Source organism: Loxodonta africana, chromosome 16 (genome assembly GCF_030014295.1).
Source record: "Loxodonta africana isolate mLoxAfr1 chromosome 16, mLoxAfr1.hap2, whole genome shotgun sequence".
NCBI classification, from domain to species: Eukaryota; Metazoa; Chordata; class Mammalia; order Proboscidea; family Elephantidae; genus Loxodonta; species Loxodonta africana.
In genome coordinates, this window is record NC_087357.1 from 27,640,987 (window position 1) to 27,656,715 (window position 15,729).

General features: G+C 40.6%; 1 protein-coding gene across 4 annotated transcripts in view; it reads left to right on the forward strand.

Moving 5' to 3' along the window:
* SORCS1 (sortilin related VPS10 domain containing receptor 1) overlaps window positions 1–15,729 on the forward strand; it is a 579,047-nt gene that overhangs the window by 474,428 nt on the left and 88,890 nt on the right. For all 4 annotated transcript variants that reach the window (XM_064269343.1, XM_003409127.3, XM_003409128.3 and 1 more), the window contains exons 11-16: window positions 5,886–5,988; window positions 6,245–6,321; window positions 8,378–8,469; window positions 9,829–9,936; window positions 11,642–11,759; window positions 13,255–13,385. In XM_064269343.1, the coding sequence (XP_064125413.1) occupies window positions 5,886–5,988; window positions 6,245–6,321; window positions 8,378–8,469; window positions 9,829–9,936; window positions 11,642–11,759; window positions 13,255–13,385 (629 nt within the window). The remainder of the gene's footprint in view (window positions 1–5,885; window positions 5,989–6,244; window positions 6,322–8,377; window positions 8,470–9,828; window positions 9,937–11,641; window positions 11,760–13,254; window positions 13,386–15,729) is intronic.

A 15,729-nucleotide genomic window follows, 5' to 3' on the forward strand; every position in this document is an offset into this window, starting at 1 on the left:
GAAAATGACAAAGAGGCGTAGGGAGGAGAGACCAAAATCACTTTATAAATATCTGCTAAAGGCACAAAATAGCAAAGAAAGTCTTTGACTTACGGGAGACCCAGACTGTTAAAAACCTTCCTTAGGTTGGAAGCTGATGGCAGAGAAGAGGTAAAAAGTGATTTTAGATTGTGAGTGCTTAGAAAGTGACAGTGTCATTGAAAGCACAGACTAGTGATTAGAAAAGAGATTTTCCAGCAGGGCTGTTACAAATGTGGAACAAGTTCAGAATTACAGCCCCAAATAGAATATTCCTGGTAAAATGTATTCTATAGAAATAAGACATCCAGGGTAATTTGGGGCTGTATTTTTAGGACTTTCAGATTGATTGCCTGCAGGGCTCAGCTGGGATTTCTTTTCTCTGAAGACTGCATTGTGCAATTAGATGGGGTATTACAGGTCAGGGTCTACCTGCCACCAAAGCCTCGGGATTTGGCTCCCAAGAGGCAAGATGTGAGCTGAGCTGAGTCTGTGACAAATCCCTGGGTCTCTAGGGAAAGCACAGTGTTGCCTGAAGAGAAGCCCCGACTTCTTTATGAATTCAGTTGGCAGTTTTCTACCAGAGCGAAACATCTAGTTGCCCCAGGAGATTCTTGGCTCTACTTTCCTGCCCCCTTGCACTGGCTGTAACTGGCTGTGTGTGGTGGCTCGGAGAGGGAACAAATGTTCCATACCAGCTCATTGGTCCAAGGTCTTCCTCTTATTTGCCATTAAATCTTATACTAAAAGATGTAATACATTCCTACCTCTAATTTACTGTTAGGAACAGCAATAATGAAGGGTTGTTGGGGATACTATTTGGAAACTTAGCTGCTGCCGTGTTACTTATGAAAGCTCCGACCTGGCTTTTCAGTGCTCAGATTAAGAGCCCTGGGAATAAGGTACCATAAAGATGAGATATGGGAACTTGATAGAAAGTTTGGGAGGAAAGAGGAAGTGGTAGTAGAACTAGTTAACTCTCAAATAACCTGACATTTTAAAAAGATTTCCTTCCTGGATGAAGGGGGCATGTCTACCATCACTTAGTAATTCCTATTTGCCATCCATAGTATTAGGAACATAGTTGCTAGTTAATGGTTCAATTAAACCCATCATTTCTTGAACGCTCACAATGGCCAATGGATTTTGTTAGATGAAATAAAAGATGAAAGAATAAGGCAAGAGAGAGGTACTTAGGATCTCCAAGTCTGTTGACAGGTCTTGAGGTTTGTGAACTCCCAGAAATTAAACGGAAAACTCTGTGTGTACTTGCTTTTGCCTGCTTTTTCTTGGGAAAGAGCCTTCTTTAACTTATATTAGAATCTCAAACTTTGTACTTGACTCTGAAAAGATTAAAGATTAAGGATCTAGTTGCTGCTATAATTGATGAGTTCATCATATGCTGTGTCCTATGACTGTCTAACTAAGGAAAAAAGGGGCAGCTTTAAGACATGAATGCTGCTTCCTCCATTCTCTGTGAGTCAGCTGCTAGGGCATGCATAGTTTCAATATTTAGTCCTGTGTCTTCCTAATAGGGAAAGGGGAAGGGAAAAAGAGAACGGCCTCCAGAAGAGGCTCTTCACTGACTCTATTAAGCTGGAGATAACTCTGAGAAGGTAAAAGCAAACAGCTATGACTACAAGCTTGTGGTAGGCACTTAATACATGTTTGCTAAAAGAAGGAAAGAAGACAGGAAGGAAAAGAGAGGTTTATAAAGTTTTCCTGCCTGGTCAAACTGTGCAAAAAAATTAGAGTACGATCCCTTGCAGTGGCTTGAGAGCTATTACCATAAACCTCTCTATGAATTTTTGGTGATTTCGCCTTGACGAATTTCCAAAACTGCAGGTCAAAAAAAAAAGCTTAAAGTTAAAAAAGTGAAGTTGAATCAGTTAACATCCTTGGTCTTCAAACATTCATGTGGACTGTATAACTTCCTTGAAGAAATGAAAGAAAAAAAAAAAAAGCTACAGAATTTTCTCCTTGTACCAGCTGGGGGCAATCCAGTACTACAAATGTGAAAGCGGAGAAAAAAGTGTACCAGAAAGATTATTTCTAACGTTGCCGCCACTGTGTGAGCTGGTATCTTTTCTTCTCAAATTTTAGTTTATCTTGGTCCCCAGAAAGCCATGGCAACAGTGCAGAACTGCAGTGGCCAGTAGAAAGCATCCTTTTTCTGTTTTAATGGCAGGTCCCCCATACCAAAGAATCCTTAGGTTAGGTGGCAACTGAGACTCACAGTCTTCCAGACTGCTGGGTGATGAAGCCTCTGTGGCCAGTAGCCAGTCATGATCACAAGCTGGGTGTTCCCTTGGCCAGGGATATTCTGCTTTGTCCAGTGGTGCCAAAGGCCCTCCATTAAGCCTGTATGTCAATGGATAACCCCCAAGCGATAATGTGTTTCTTAGGAATGTCATGGGAACACTCACAGCATTACTCTGATTATGTGGTTTATAATTGGGCCCGCATACGCTGGCATTCCACCACTTATCTGTCAGTTTGTCGTACTGAGGGGGCTCACATGTTGCTGTGATGTTACAAGCTATACCACTGGTGTTTCAAATACGGGCAGGGTCACCCATGGCAGACAGGTTTCAGCAGAGCTTCCAGACTAAGACAAACTAGGAAGAAGGACCTGGAGGTCTACTTCTGAAAAAATTAACCTGTGAAAACTTTATGAATAGCAGTGGAACATTGTCTGATATAGTGCCGGAAGATGAGCCCCTCAGGTTGGAAAACACTCAATACAACTGGGGAAGAGCTGCCTCCTCAGAGTAGAGTTGATTTTAATGACGTGAATGGAGTCAAGCTTTTGGGACCTTTATTTGCTGAGGTACATGACTCAAAATGAGAAGCTGCAAGCGTTGTTAATAACTGCAATGTAGAATGTATGAAGTGTGAATCTAGGAAAATTGGAAGTCGTCAGAAATGAAATGGAACTCGTAAAGATCGATATCCTAGGCATTAGTAAGCTGAAATGTACTGTTTTTGGCTGTTTTGAATTGGACATTCATATGGCCTGCTATGCCGGGAATGACAAATTGAAGACGAATGGTGTCATATTCATTGTAAAAAAGAACATTTCAAGATTTGTCCTGAAGTACAATGCTGTCAATGACAGAATAACATCCATATGCTGACAAGGAAGACCAGTTAATACGACTATTACTCAAATTTACTTACCAACCACTAATGCCTAAGATGAAGAAAATGAAGATTATTACCAACTTCTGTAGTCTGAAACTGACCAAACATGTAGTTAAGATGCACTGATAATTACTGGTGATTGAAATGCTAATATAAGAAGCAAAGAAGGATCAGTAGTTGGAAAATACGGCCTTAGTAGAGAACTGATACCAGAGATTTCATGATAGAATTTTGCAAGACCAATAAGACTTATTCCTTGCAAATACCTTTTTCAACAACATAAATGGTGACTATACACGTATACACATCGCAGTGGGCAAATCTGCTTCAAAAGACCTCTTTAAAGTGTTAAAAAGAGAAGATGTCACTTTAAGGACTAATGTGCACCTGAACCAAGCCATGGTATTTTCAACTGCTTCATATGCATGCAAAAACTGGACAATGGTTAAGGAAGACCGAAGAAAAACTGATGGCTTTGAATGATAGTGTTGTTGAGGAATATTGAATAGACCATGGACTGCCAGAAGAATGATGCCTTGGAAATCTGTTTCAGAAGAAGTACAACCAGAATGCTCCTGAGAGACATTGTTTCAGGTACTTTGGACATGTAATCAGGGGGGACCAATCCCTAGACAAGGGCATCATGCTTGGTAAAGTAGAGGGCCATTGAAAAAGAGGAAGACACTCAACAAGATGAATTGAGATAGTGGCTGCAGCAATGAGATCAAACATAGCGAGGATTGTGAGGATGGCACAGGACCCGGCAGTGTTTTGTTCTGTTGTACACAGGGTTGCTATGAGTTGGAACCGACTGGACAGCATCTCACAACAATAGTAACAACTCTGACATTGCTCTGAGCAGAATAGTAAAGCAATCATTTCATGTCCTAACAGCAACAAAATTACCTGGTATTGCAAATGTTTATTGTCTTTTTTAGATTGTGTATCAGGTTACACAGAAGATGCAGAAGTGGTACTTGGTGTGTTTTCTTTATAGAGCAAAGCACTTGGGATAAAACTGCACATACCTGAAATAGATAATATAGGCTTATACATGGTATAACGACTTGTGATAGAGCAGAGAAAGAAAGAGCAATCCTGATATCCTGGAGTTGTTTAGAAAATTGTCGTGGAGAAACGTTTCGGCACTTCTGCTTCATTACGTCTTAACATCCATCTAAGTGTTATGCAACACTCTCCTGGGACCTATGCAACATAAAACAATAGCCATTCTAGCCTTTCTCTCGGGCAAGAGGAAGGCGAGTGTTTGAGTCTGATTCTTTCTCATTATAGGAGCTGTCTCCCTTACTGTTACAGAATATTATTAAGTGAAAATACCTTTTTTGAAAGCTTTACCTGAAATTTTATTACTGTTCTTATTCCAGGAAAGGCTTACTCGCTATGTTGGCAGTGAGGAAAAGGCCCTATTGTGATCTGCCATTTTATTTCACCAGTGTTTTGGCTGCTTTTATTCCTGAGTTTCATTTTTTAGTTTGTCATTTACTCTATCCCACATAAATTTAATCATTGTATCTGCCGGCTGAGACTTACAGAGCAGAATATAAGTAATAACAGAGATACATTGGTGATTCCAAAAACCCAAGTCGATAAGATTAGAAAGTAATCTTCCTGAGAGATGAAAAAAAATGTGGGTTCAAACACAAACTCGTATTTTTTGACAGCACAGTACGAAAACTGTTTTAAAGCAAATTTGTTTAAGATTTATTATCCTTTTTTTCTAAAAGTGTTGATTTCTTACTCAGAGAATTTGATCAAGGTTTTTACACACAAGTAAACAAGTCCCTTACATTTTCATTTAAATTATTATTACTGCTGCATTTTGCCTACAAGGATGATTTTATATTGAATAATGCTGGCATTGACAGTATCCTGGTACAGACACGACGTGTATTGTTGAGTAAACATTAGGACAGTTTCATGTGTCATACAGCTTCTTCTCTACAACTGACACTACCAAGGTCTCATAATGGAGGGTGACTCAGACACCAGCGGACTTCTTCAAAGTCCTCTCAGCCTGGCCCAACCTTCTTTCCTGACCCCATCTCTCATTTCTCCTCTTCACTCTCACCTGTATATTCTGTACTGCTCAACCCTTCTGCTGCTTTTTCTCTGCTCTGCATATTACCCAGGTCTGAAACACCCTTTAGCCTCCTGAACAGCTCATCTGTGTTTCATACGTTAACAATTTTTGGCTCAGGCACCACTTTCTCCTTGAAGTCTTCCCTGATCCAGAGTTGGACGTTGTCTCTTCACCCTTTAGAATGGCATAATGTTTTGTCTGCACCAATCTTATGGCTGCTAAAATATTCTTGTTTTATGGTGCTCAGTAGAAATATCTAATGTCCTCTACTTTGATTGTAAACTCAATAATAGCAGAGACTGCATTTTAGTCAGTGGAACTTTTCCATAAGCTACATAAAACTTATCTATGTGAGTTTTACAGAAAAGGTTCTAAATGTTTGTTGAATGACTAAATGACAATTAAGTCAATAGATTAGACCTTAAATGAAGGTGCTTTCTCTTTTACCTACTTGGTAGTTGTCTTACACTTAGAGGAAACCAGATATTTGGGGAATGAGGATGAATGGATGGGTGGATGAGTGGATGGATGCAATGGTTGGATAAATGGATGGATGCTCTGAATCTGGGCTTTCAATGTTAAGAGTTTTTCTTTTTATGGTACTCATTTCTCCTCTTCTCAGCCCTACTGCTCGCTACACCTTCACCTGAAAGTCTCTGAGAATCCATACACATCAGGGATCATTGCCAGTCGAGACACAGCTCCAAGCATCATAGTGGCTTCAGGTAAGAAGCTTGCCGGTTTGCTTGCTGCTGTAAATGGTGTTTATTTTAAGAAGCTAGGTATCTGTGCTTAGAACTTAACGAGCAAGCTAAAATTATTTCTGAAAGACACCTAAACTATTGACCCAGAAGCAAATATGCTGAAAACCCCTGCTAAGATATGTTTGCAGTCTAAATCCATCTCAGGAAACACAGACTTCAATATAGTCCAGCTTTTGCAGAAAGTTCCCCTCACTAATGGTGATGTGTTCTTTTTTAGGTAACATAGGCTCTGAATTGTCAGACAGCGACATCAGCATGTTCGTCTCTTCAGATGCAGGAAATACTTGGAGGCAGGTAGGAAAATACCAGGCCAAGTTGCTACAGCTTAAGTGGCAGAATAATTGCCCAACTTGGTTCAATAGTGAGGAATTATTCAGCAACACTACACATAAATCCTAAAGCCTGCAAACATGTTTAGTTTCCGCTTTTATGAAAGTCTTAAGTCTTTGAGTTGAGCAGATATTTATGCATTTTATTTTTAATAAAGATATCCCATATTTAGAAACTATATATAAGAAAGTTTATATGTGACAAGGAAACCAAACTAACTCTGGCTGAATTTTTCTCATAAAGGAAAATCAGAAATCCAATAGGTTTTTCATATAGGGAACGTGGAGCCTGAAGGGTAGATTGTATACCTAATGCTGAGTTGCCTCCATAAATTCCCCTTGCCTTAAAGTCAGAATGGAGAGGAATGCAGTGATACTGAGTTAGCCGTTACCCAGGTGGTGTTCTTAGATTTTTAAATCTCATGTGCAAAAGGCAGAGTAATAACCATCAGGATACACATGTTAGGGAAAATAGAAATGAAATCGCTTTAAACCAATATGTTTAGCTGAAATGCCTCTTATCTTTCTTCTGAATGAAAATTAGATACCCATGGCTTATAAAACAGGCATTTGATGAGGTTTAGCAATCATAACAGATACGTACCTGATGCATGGTTGTTACACTTCAATAAATATGTTTTAATAACCCACTGACGTTTAATTATCATACAATAAGTAGCACTATAAATTGAAACCTAATGCACACGTAATCACACTTAGCAACGAGAACACTCTGCTTTAAATTTTAGACAGAGATGTCCCATGTTATGGTCCAGTTGCCATTGCCTGGTTTCAGGCCCTTCTTAGATTCTTACTGAAATTCTTATGTTTTAAGGGTAACAGGATAGGGAAGAAACTGGCTTAAGAAGCCTCAGAGCAGTTGATCTTGAGGGTACATAGGAACATGGACTATTCGAAGCAAACTTCCTCTAGAGAATACTTAGAGAGCCAGGACCCCTTTTTCTTCCTCCCGGCACCCCAAACAAGGCAAAAACTCTGAAAGTCTCTACTTCTGTAATCCTCGGGTGTACCCTTGGTATACAACTTAAATAAACACAGGGGAAGACAATTACATCTGTAGTGTGACTCCAGATAAGGGTGTACTAGCAGCGTGAGTGTGAGAAAATTGTGTGCATCTTATTGGAGAGAATTTAAAGATTGTTTCCAGCTTGTCTCCAATTAACTTCAAGGTGGCTTCTCCACATTTGGAGAAAGATCCAAGGATACGTTTGCTAAAAGATAAGGATTCCATTTTGGTCAGAACTACCTTATAACTAGAGCATCTCTGAATTGAACAAGGACACTGTAGTTTGATGACACTTGGAAATATTTTAAAATAATTAGACCTGGAAAGAACACTCTAATGGTACAAGTCTCAGCTCCCTCAGTTACTATGTGCATTGTCTGAGGCAAGTCACCACATCTCTCTAAACCTTAGTTTTCTCATCTGTAGAGATGAGAGCATTGGAGTAAATTATCTCTAAGGTTCTTCCCATCTAAATATATCCAATATCCTGAAATCATCAGAAGCCAGTAACTACTAGAACTTAACTTGAAAAGAAAGGAATGTAAACATGTATACATAAGTCCTAATTTATTTCAAATTTCCTTTATGTCACGCATGGATCATGTTACATAATGCCAATGAATCATGTACCTTGGGAAGCATTGTCATAAAACTGTGTTTTCTCAAAGTTTAGGGAAACCCGTTGCTACTGTAAGGAGCCCTGGTGGTGCTTGGCTGCTAACCAAAAGGTCAGCGATTCAAACCCCCCAGCTGCTCTGCAGGAGAAAGATGTGGCAGTCTGCTTCTGCAAAGATTTATAGCGACACCCTATAGGGCAGTTTAACTCTGCTCTATAGTTCTATAGGGTCACTATGAGTCAGAACGGACTAGATGGCAACGGGTGGTTATTTCTACAGTGGGAAGGAGTTTTTGTCTTATATGGGACTAATCCTCTGAAATCTGGCTGTTTGTGGGTATGGATGTATGTCTGCATGTATGTGTTTTCCTGTTCCAGATATTTGAAGAAGAGCACAGCGTTTTGTACCTAGATCAAGGTGGAGTCCTGGTTGCGATGAAACACACATCTCTCCCTATTCGACATCTCTGGTAATGGAACCTGCTGCCCATCAGTCATACACCTAAGGTCCCACACTGCTCAAACCAATCTAGGAGTCAGGCTTCCGCAGACAAAATGTGACTGTGTTTGTAGTAAAATGTCAAGGTCTACCAAACATAATTCACACCTTTGCTCTGTTAAAATGAGATTGTTGCCTGCAGTTTTACAAAGGAGAGAGAGAGAGAAATACAGAGAGAGAGAACTACATAAAATTAAAAACGTATTAAAACCTCTGCTCATCGGAGAGAAATTGCATTACAGTTTTCAAATATGACAATTCCCTCCCAACAGCCCTGTTCTTCCAGCACCCTCGTGGATGAATATGTGTACTTTCAGGCGTAGTCTCTGATCAGCTTAACTTCTTGCAGTCACCTTTCCAAATAACATCTCCTGGGGTTTAATATTTGCATTTGTTTTGTGCATTCCACCCAAAGGTAGCAGTTCCTGACACTTCTGCTCCTATCTCATTTCTCCTGATCCTATCTCTGTTAGGGTGTCATTTCTGCAGGTCTGCCTATCAGTCTTTCACAGGTAGTCATGCAAAGCCTACCTTCCAGGGGGATTTCCAGTAGGCATCTACACCTGTTTTTGAAAGGGGCCCTCTCCATGAGCTGGCTTGTTCAAAGTCAAACACCTGGTGTTCCTCCCACTGTTAGTTATTTCAGCAGTGGATTCCTGCAAAGCTGCAGCTAGGGCGTCGTGACTTCAGTTTAAGAAATGGAATGCAGAAGTAAGAGAAACAAAGACTTAGCTTGGGGGACGGCATCCAAAGAGAAAGACAGAGCAAAGGGAGATGCCCGTATGACCATCAGCTTTGCAGACTTCCCTCCTCTTGCTCTCAAGAGTGTGTCCTTCTGCACCCACCCATTGAGTGAGGCCAACCAGGATTTGTAACAATGTCAGAAGGATGCTGCTTAGGGTTTGGTCACTTAGAGGTAGTCTGAATGCAGCGAATCTAAGTAAACCTCGTAAGGACATTGCTCTTCAGGAGCACCTGTAAGGCTTGCTGCTAGATTGAGATTTTGGAAAGGGTCACATTGGGATTTAAGATCTGAGAAAATATCCAAATTAAAAAAAAAAAAAATTCTGTCTCAGGCTTAGTATTAGTCTCGTTTCACGGAACTGTCCCCTTATTGCTGCTTTAACACACTGGGGTCCCAAATTGCTTGGCTAACTGTACTTCACCTTCTGATATAATGAGGAACGCTTACTCATATGAGAGACTCACTTTGAACAATGCCCCGGGTGCTTTCAAAACGTAGTCTCTCCTGGATGATAGTGTCTGTCCTTTGAAAGGGTTTTTTTTCCCCCTTTTGAGATTCAATGACTGTTATTTTTTCTGTCATTAGGTTGAGTTTTGATGAAGGGAGATCTTGGAGCAAATACAGTTTCACATCTATTCCACTTTTTGTGGATGGGGTTCTGGGTGAGCCTGGGGAAGAGACTCTAATCATGACGTAAGTGGAAAGCTATGATATCTTCATACACGAGAGTAAACCCAGAAAGGTGTCTTGTAGCTAAGGCTGTTTGATTTCCTGCTGTTAGATTTGAATTTGTTAGCAAAGTCAGTGCATCTGACAGCAAGATTCTCCAGCAAAGAGGAAATGTATGGATGGCCATTTTCTTGGCTCTTTGCTTGTTATTAAAAAAACAAAAAAAGGAAACAAATTGTCATCGCGTGGACTCCAGCTCATGGCAGCCTTGTGTGTATCAAAGTAGAACTGTGCTCCAGAGGGTTTTCAATGACTGTGGTTTTGGAAGTAGGCCTTTCTCCTAAGGTGTCTCTGGGTAGACTCAAACCACCAACCTTTTGGTTAGCAGCCAAGTGTGTTAACTGTTTGAGCCATCCAGGGACTCCTTGTTAGTTATTAGGAGACCCAAACTGAGGGTTGTTAGCAGAAGGGTAAAACCCTTTTATTTCTAAACTAAATAGTCTTGGGGAAATTAGAAGTGATCTTTTAAAAACAAAATAATGCTATAAATTTAAAATCTTAATAATGAACAATCTGGATATACGTAACATCACAGACATGTAAGGATGATTTCACTTTAAGGCAGGACACAGAGCTTGATCAAAAGCACACAAAAGATTTTCTTTTTCCCTGGCTCTTTACCTAACCCAATTGTGAGGCATATTAGGAAAACCACAGAACAATCTGTTCTTGCAAAATTAAATTTGTGCTCGTTCTTGTCTGGAAAGTGATGATCATTAATTTGTGAAAGACTTGATTAATGACTCTGTTGCCTCTGGGTTTCAGAATATGGCCCTTGTATTTGAAATATAAAACTCTGATTTTCCTGCCCCTGGGAAATTGGATGTGGAAAACAAGGAAGGGAAGGTTTTAAAGTACTTGATCCTGTCATCAATGAAAATTTCAAAATCAAAATGGATAGTTGACACATTTTCTATTGTTTTTCTTTATTTCTCCTTTACCATTTTTTAGATGGTAGAAAACAACAACAAAAATTAATACACTTAATAGCTACTTTTGCTCATGGTTAACATAGCCAGAGCTAGATGGTAATTTCTTCCAGAATTTGGATTTATCCAATTTTTATATTTACAAAACACAGATTAAAAAAAGAGCTAACCAAAAGGGCTACTTTGTGGCTTTTATCCACACCTACAATTAGTGATTTCAACCACCCATGAATTACTTAAGTCTCTCTGTAAGGAGAGTAGAATGCAAAGTGTAAGAAATGACTATACTTAGCGGGGTTGCCTGCATTCCCTAGGAACTGGTGGGAAGTAAAACATCATGGAAACTATGGCAACCATGTCCATTAGCAATAGAACCTTAGAAGTGTAATCCTGGGCCACGTAGAACGCAGCATTTATCATTTTTTCTGAACCATTCGTTTTGTACAATGTATAGTAGTGGCCTTTAACTGCATGGGATCTGACTTCATGAGTTATTAGTGACTTTACTTTGGTTTTTGCATGTTAGCAAAATTCTCTTTAAGCCTCAAGTTTCCCATCTGTGAAGTGGAGCCAATAATAGGACCTACCTCATAAGTTTGTTTGGAGGATTAAATCATGTGATTCATGTATTGTGCTTAGCCTTGTGCCATGCTCACAGTAAATACTCAGCAAAGGTTAGCTCTTGTTATTACTGTTGGTTGTTATTATTGTGATTATATTTATCATCGTGGGCTCTGCAGAGTGTTTGGACACTTCAGCCATCGCTCTGAATGGCAGCTGGTCAAAGTGGACTACAAGTCCATTTTCGATAGACGGTGTGCCGAGGAGGACTACAGATCCTGGCAGCTGCACAGCCAGGTAGGAGGAGACCTGGGGTTGAGCTCTGGGTGCGAGGCTTGGGGGTTTGAGGGGAAGAATTTTATTAAGATACAGGAATTAGGGTTTTCTAGACCAAAATGCCCATGTGGTGTTTCCTGACGTGTTTTGTGTTCTGTAGGAGTGAACCAGCTCAACATTTATAGCTTGTTTTGAAGTCATTTCTGTTTTTATTGTGCTAGGATATAATGAGAGAAAATTCAAATGTGCTTGGCTTAGACTTACAACTCAGAATGAAGTACCAACTCAGCACCGAGATCCAAACATAATTCATCGGAGCATGTCATATGGTTGGAGGGTGGGGGCGGGGGTGAGGAAAGGATCCTCAGTTTTATCTAGCGGTGCAGAGGCATAAAATAGCAAAATTATGCCAGGTGAGCTGTGCTGAAGTAATCCATCCTCCTCGCTGCCATGAGTCCCTGGGCTTAGGTAGTGCTTCTTGGCCTCCTTCCAGGGTACTCGTGGTATGAGAATGCAGAAGTATTCATAGGAAACTGTCCCTCCCCCTGGCCCCTCAGCTATTCAGCTCATATCAAAATCCTGCCTTGAAAGCATCTCTCCTTTGATTTCCTCAGGCAGAAGTCATCTGCAGGCCTCTCAAAGGACACGGCAGAGGTTCTTTCTGCAAAGCCACCACCATATTCAGGCAGTGAAATATCACATACCCTGAACCTAGACTAAGTAATATATTTACATGCAAATGTGTTATGGAACCAGTTAGAGTGAGGTGCTCAAGGCAGACAGTTTAAAGTAGATAAAACAAACTCTGCCCTGGTCCTTCCAGCACACAAAAGATGCTATGTTTGATAGTAGGGCTACATCAGCTAGAAACGCCCACTCAGTTCAGCGGCTCCACGATAAAGTGATTGCTCATTTACATTGCTGATATTCCCCCCTTTGGGACACACAAGCATTGTGATATTTGAAGCTTTTATTCATTTTGTGGAGAAACACTGAATTTAGTTCCCTGGAATGGCTGGTAGATGAGCATAAAATCAGTGCTGCAAAGTTGTGTGGGCAGAGGCGTAATTACTGAGGGCAAAATGGATCTTCATATTTCTTAGCTGCACTCTTCTTTCATATGATCATAAATGACTGAATGTCTAAGTCCTTTACTACAGGAGAATTTAACTTAATTACTATAGATTTGTTGACAATGCACATTGTTACAGACTACCTCTTACTTGTCTGTATGTCCCTCCCAGCACTGTGCCTAACAACTTCGCAAACAAAGGTTGGGTGAATGCATAGGAGTTTAGGACTTTTTTGGACACACACTCGGTGATGTTTAGGATTTCCTATATAGTCACCTTCTATAATAAGGCTCCAGAGGTCAAAAGAAAATGCTGTTAGCACAAAGCAGACTGCAAATGTCTAGATGACACTGAGGTTTAAGAACATCTTCCTGAAGGTTGTTGTAGAGCAGGGAAAGCCCAAAATGTCTGCCCAATTGTGTGTGATCCTTGTCTCCTTACAGGGGGAGGCATGCATCATGGGAGCAAAAAGGGTATACAAGAAGCGGAAATCAGAGCGGAAATGTATGCAAGGAAAATACGCAGGCGCTATGGAATCTGAACCCTGCGTCTGCACAGAGGCCGATTTTGACTGGTGAGTTTGCACAATTAACCCTTGAGTTGTTCAGTATATCCAGTCCACATGGGCCCTAATGAAAACTTAGATTTGAAAATAACAGTGATATGTAGAGAGCTGTGTCACAAACCTCTTTTTTTGTTTGTTTGTTTTTGCAAAACTGCTTTTTGAGAACATCCAGGTTTACCAGCTGTGTGCATGTGTATGTGGGGAAACCAGGAGTTGTGGCTGGTAATTATCGTCACACATTTGCTGACGTCTCAGGGGAAAAAAAAGAGGCCACATCCACCCTGTGTTGTTTCAGATGGCAACCCTGAAAACAATAAGTAGACATTTCATGAAGCCAACGTGTTTGTGCTCAAGATAAAAACTTTCTAGAAACCAGGACACCCAGCGGTGGCACAGTAGCCTTGTAAGGCAGCAGGTTTTGTGTTGCTGAGAGTTTTTAAGCAGTGATTAGCTGATTCCTGTTCGTGAAACATGTGGAAGACATTTCTGAGTTCACTGCCAGGAGGGATTCAATGGCCTTGTGAATCTATGACGGCGAGTCTAGTGGTGAAGGGGATTTCACCCTCCACCAGGACTAAGGAGGTTTAACTAAGCTCAAGGGAGCCGTAATGCTCTTCCTGAAACTCAAGGGTGCCATAGTATTCTTCCTGTAGCATTTGCTAAGCAGAAACCTGGCTTGTAGGGCTTATGATACCCATGCCTTATTCTTGGTCAGTTTTTAGGCTTCCAGTGAGGTTAACAAATTATTGAGGACTAATAGGTACTAGGAAGCCCTGGAGGCATAGTGGTTGAGAGCTACAGCTGTTATCCAAAAGGTTTGCAGTTCGAATCCACCAGTCACCACTTGGAAACTCAATAGGGCAGCCCTGCTCTGTCCTGTAGGGTTGCTGTGAGTTGTAATTGACTCAACAGCAACAAGTTTGTATTTTTCAGTTTTTATTTTTGAATAGGTAGTAACTCCCTTGGTTGTTTCCATCTAATTTCCTCTTCCTTAACCCCCTTCTTTCTTCTTTATTTATTTATTTTACTTATATACTGGGGTGGGGTGTATTTTTAGTTTAGAGAAAGCAGTTGCTACATACGTATGTAAATGTAAAACAATTGAAACTTGACCTCCGTAAGGACCAAAGTCATTCCTTTAACAATATGACACTTTATTTCTAACAGTGTAGCTCGCTCAGGTCAAATATCTGGTCATGAACTTATCAGTGACAGGGATGAGATGCTTATACAAACACATACTGCATAGCTTAGAAAAAGTAATTCTTGTGTCACGGTAGACCCATGAAAACTGGCCCTGAATATATAGTACTGGACAGGCTTGGCAAAATTGGCCGCCAGTAGTTAGACCAATGACCCAAGGCAGCTCCCTCTTGTTGGTGGACAAGGCAAGTGAGAAAACAAAACAAAACAAAACAAAAAGAAGCCAATGCTGTATCTCTCTAGGCTCAGCAAAAGGGTGAAAGAGCTTCAGCTGTATGGGAATTTGCAAAGAATTCTGCAGTGGCCTCCCCAAACCGATACTTCTGTTTTAGCTAGTACAACATTATTAGGATGTCAAAAATATCTTATCTCAGTCCTGTCCTCCACAATTAACACTCTGAAATATATTCACAGGGTAAACTTCCATGGGATTCTAAGTCATTCCTCACGTCCCTTTTCTTGAAGCCTTGACTGCCTTCCTTTCATCCACCCTATTCAAGGAGGGTTTGTAAAGAAAGTCCACATTTTACATTAGTGGTTGAGCTTTGGCCTTACCAAATAGCCACTCGTTTGCAGAGAGCAAATTTATTCTCTGTTAGAAAACCCAAGAGAAAAAATGAGATGAGATGTTCTAATTCCCTAATTTCTCCTGGAAACAATTCTATAGGAATCTCTTCTTCCAAGTCCCAAAATAAGTCGGTCTTTGTTGTTGCTGTTTTTCTTTTACAATTGTAAGCTAGTCTAGAGTGAAGAGAACACAAGGTAAGGAAAGCAGTTAGGTTTTTCCTCTACCCATCACTCTCCTCAGTCGTGGCCCAATTACTTGGGTTCATTTGGGTTTGGAATCTGCTACTCATCCCACTAGATAAAGTGCATTCTAAGAAGTGAATCATGAATCAGATGATTGTATGGTTTTCTGGTCAAATGAGATTTTTATAACTGCATGATATCTGAAAATATTTTGGAAGGCTCACCCAAACCTTGTTGGGCTTCTCCCAGCAGCTGGTGCTTCAGTGGCTCCATTTGCCTGTAGCATAATAAAAGGTGATTGGCGCTGCATGTTCCCTCTTGGCTCTTCCCAGTGACAGTCCCCCGGATGACTTTGCCTGTCATTCTCAAACATTTGTAAACCAACTCCCTGAAGTGAATA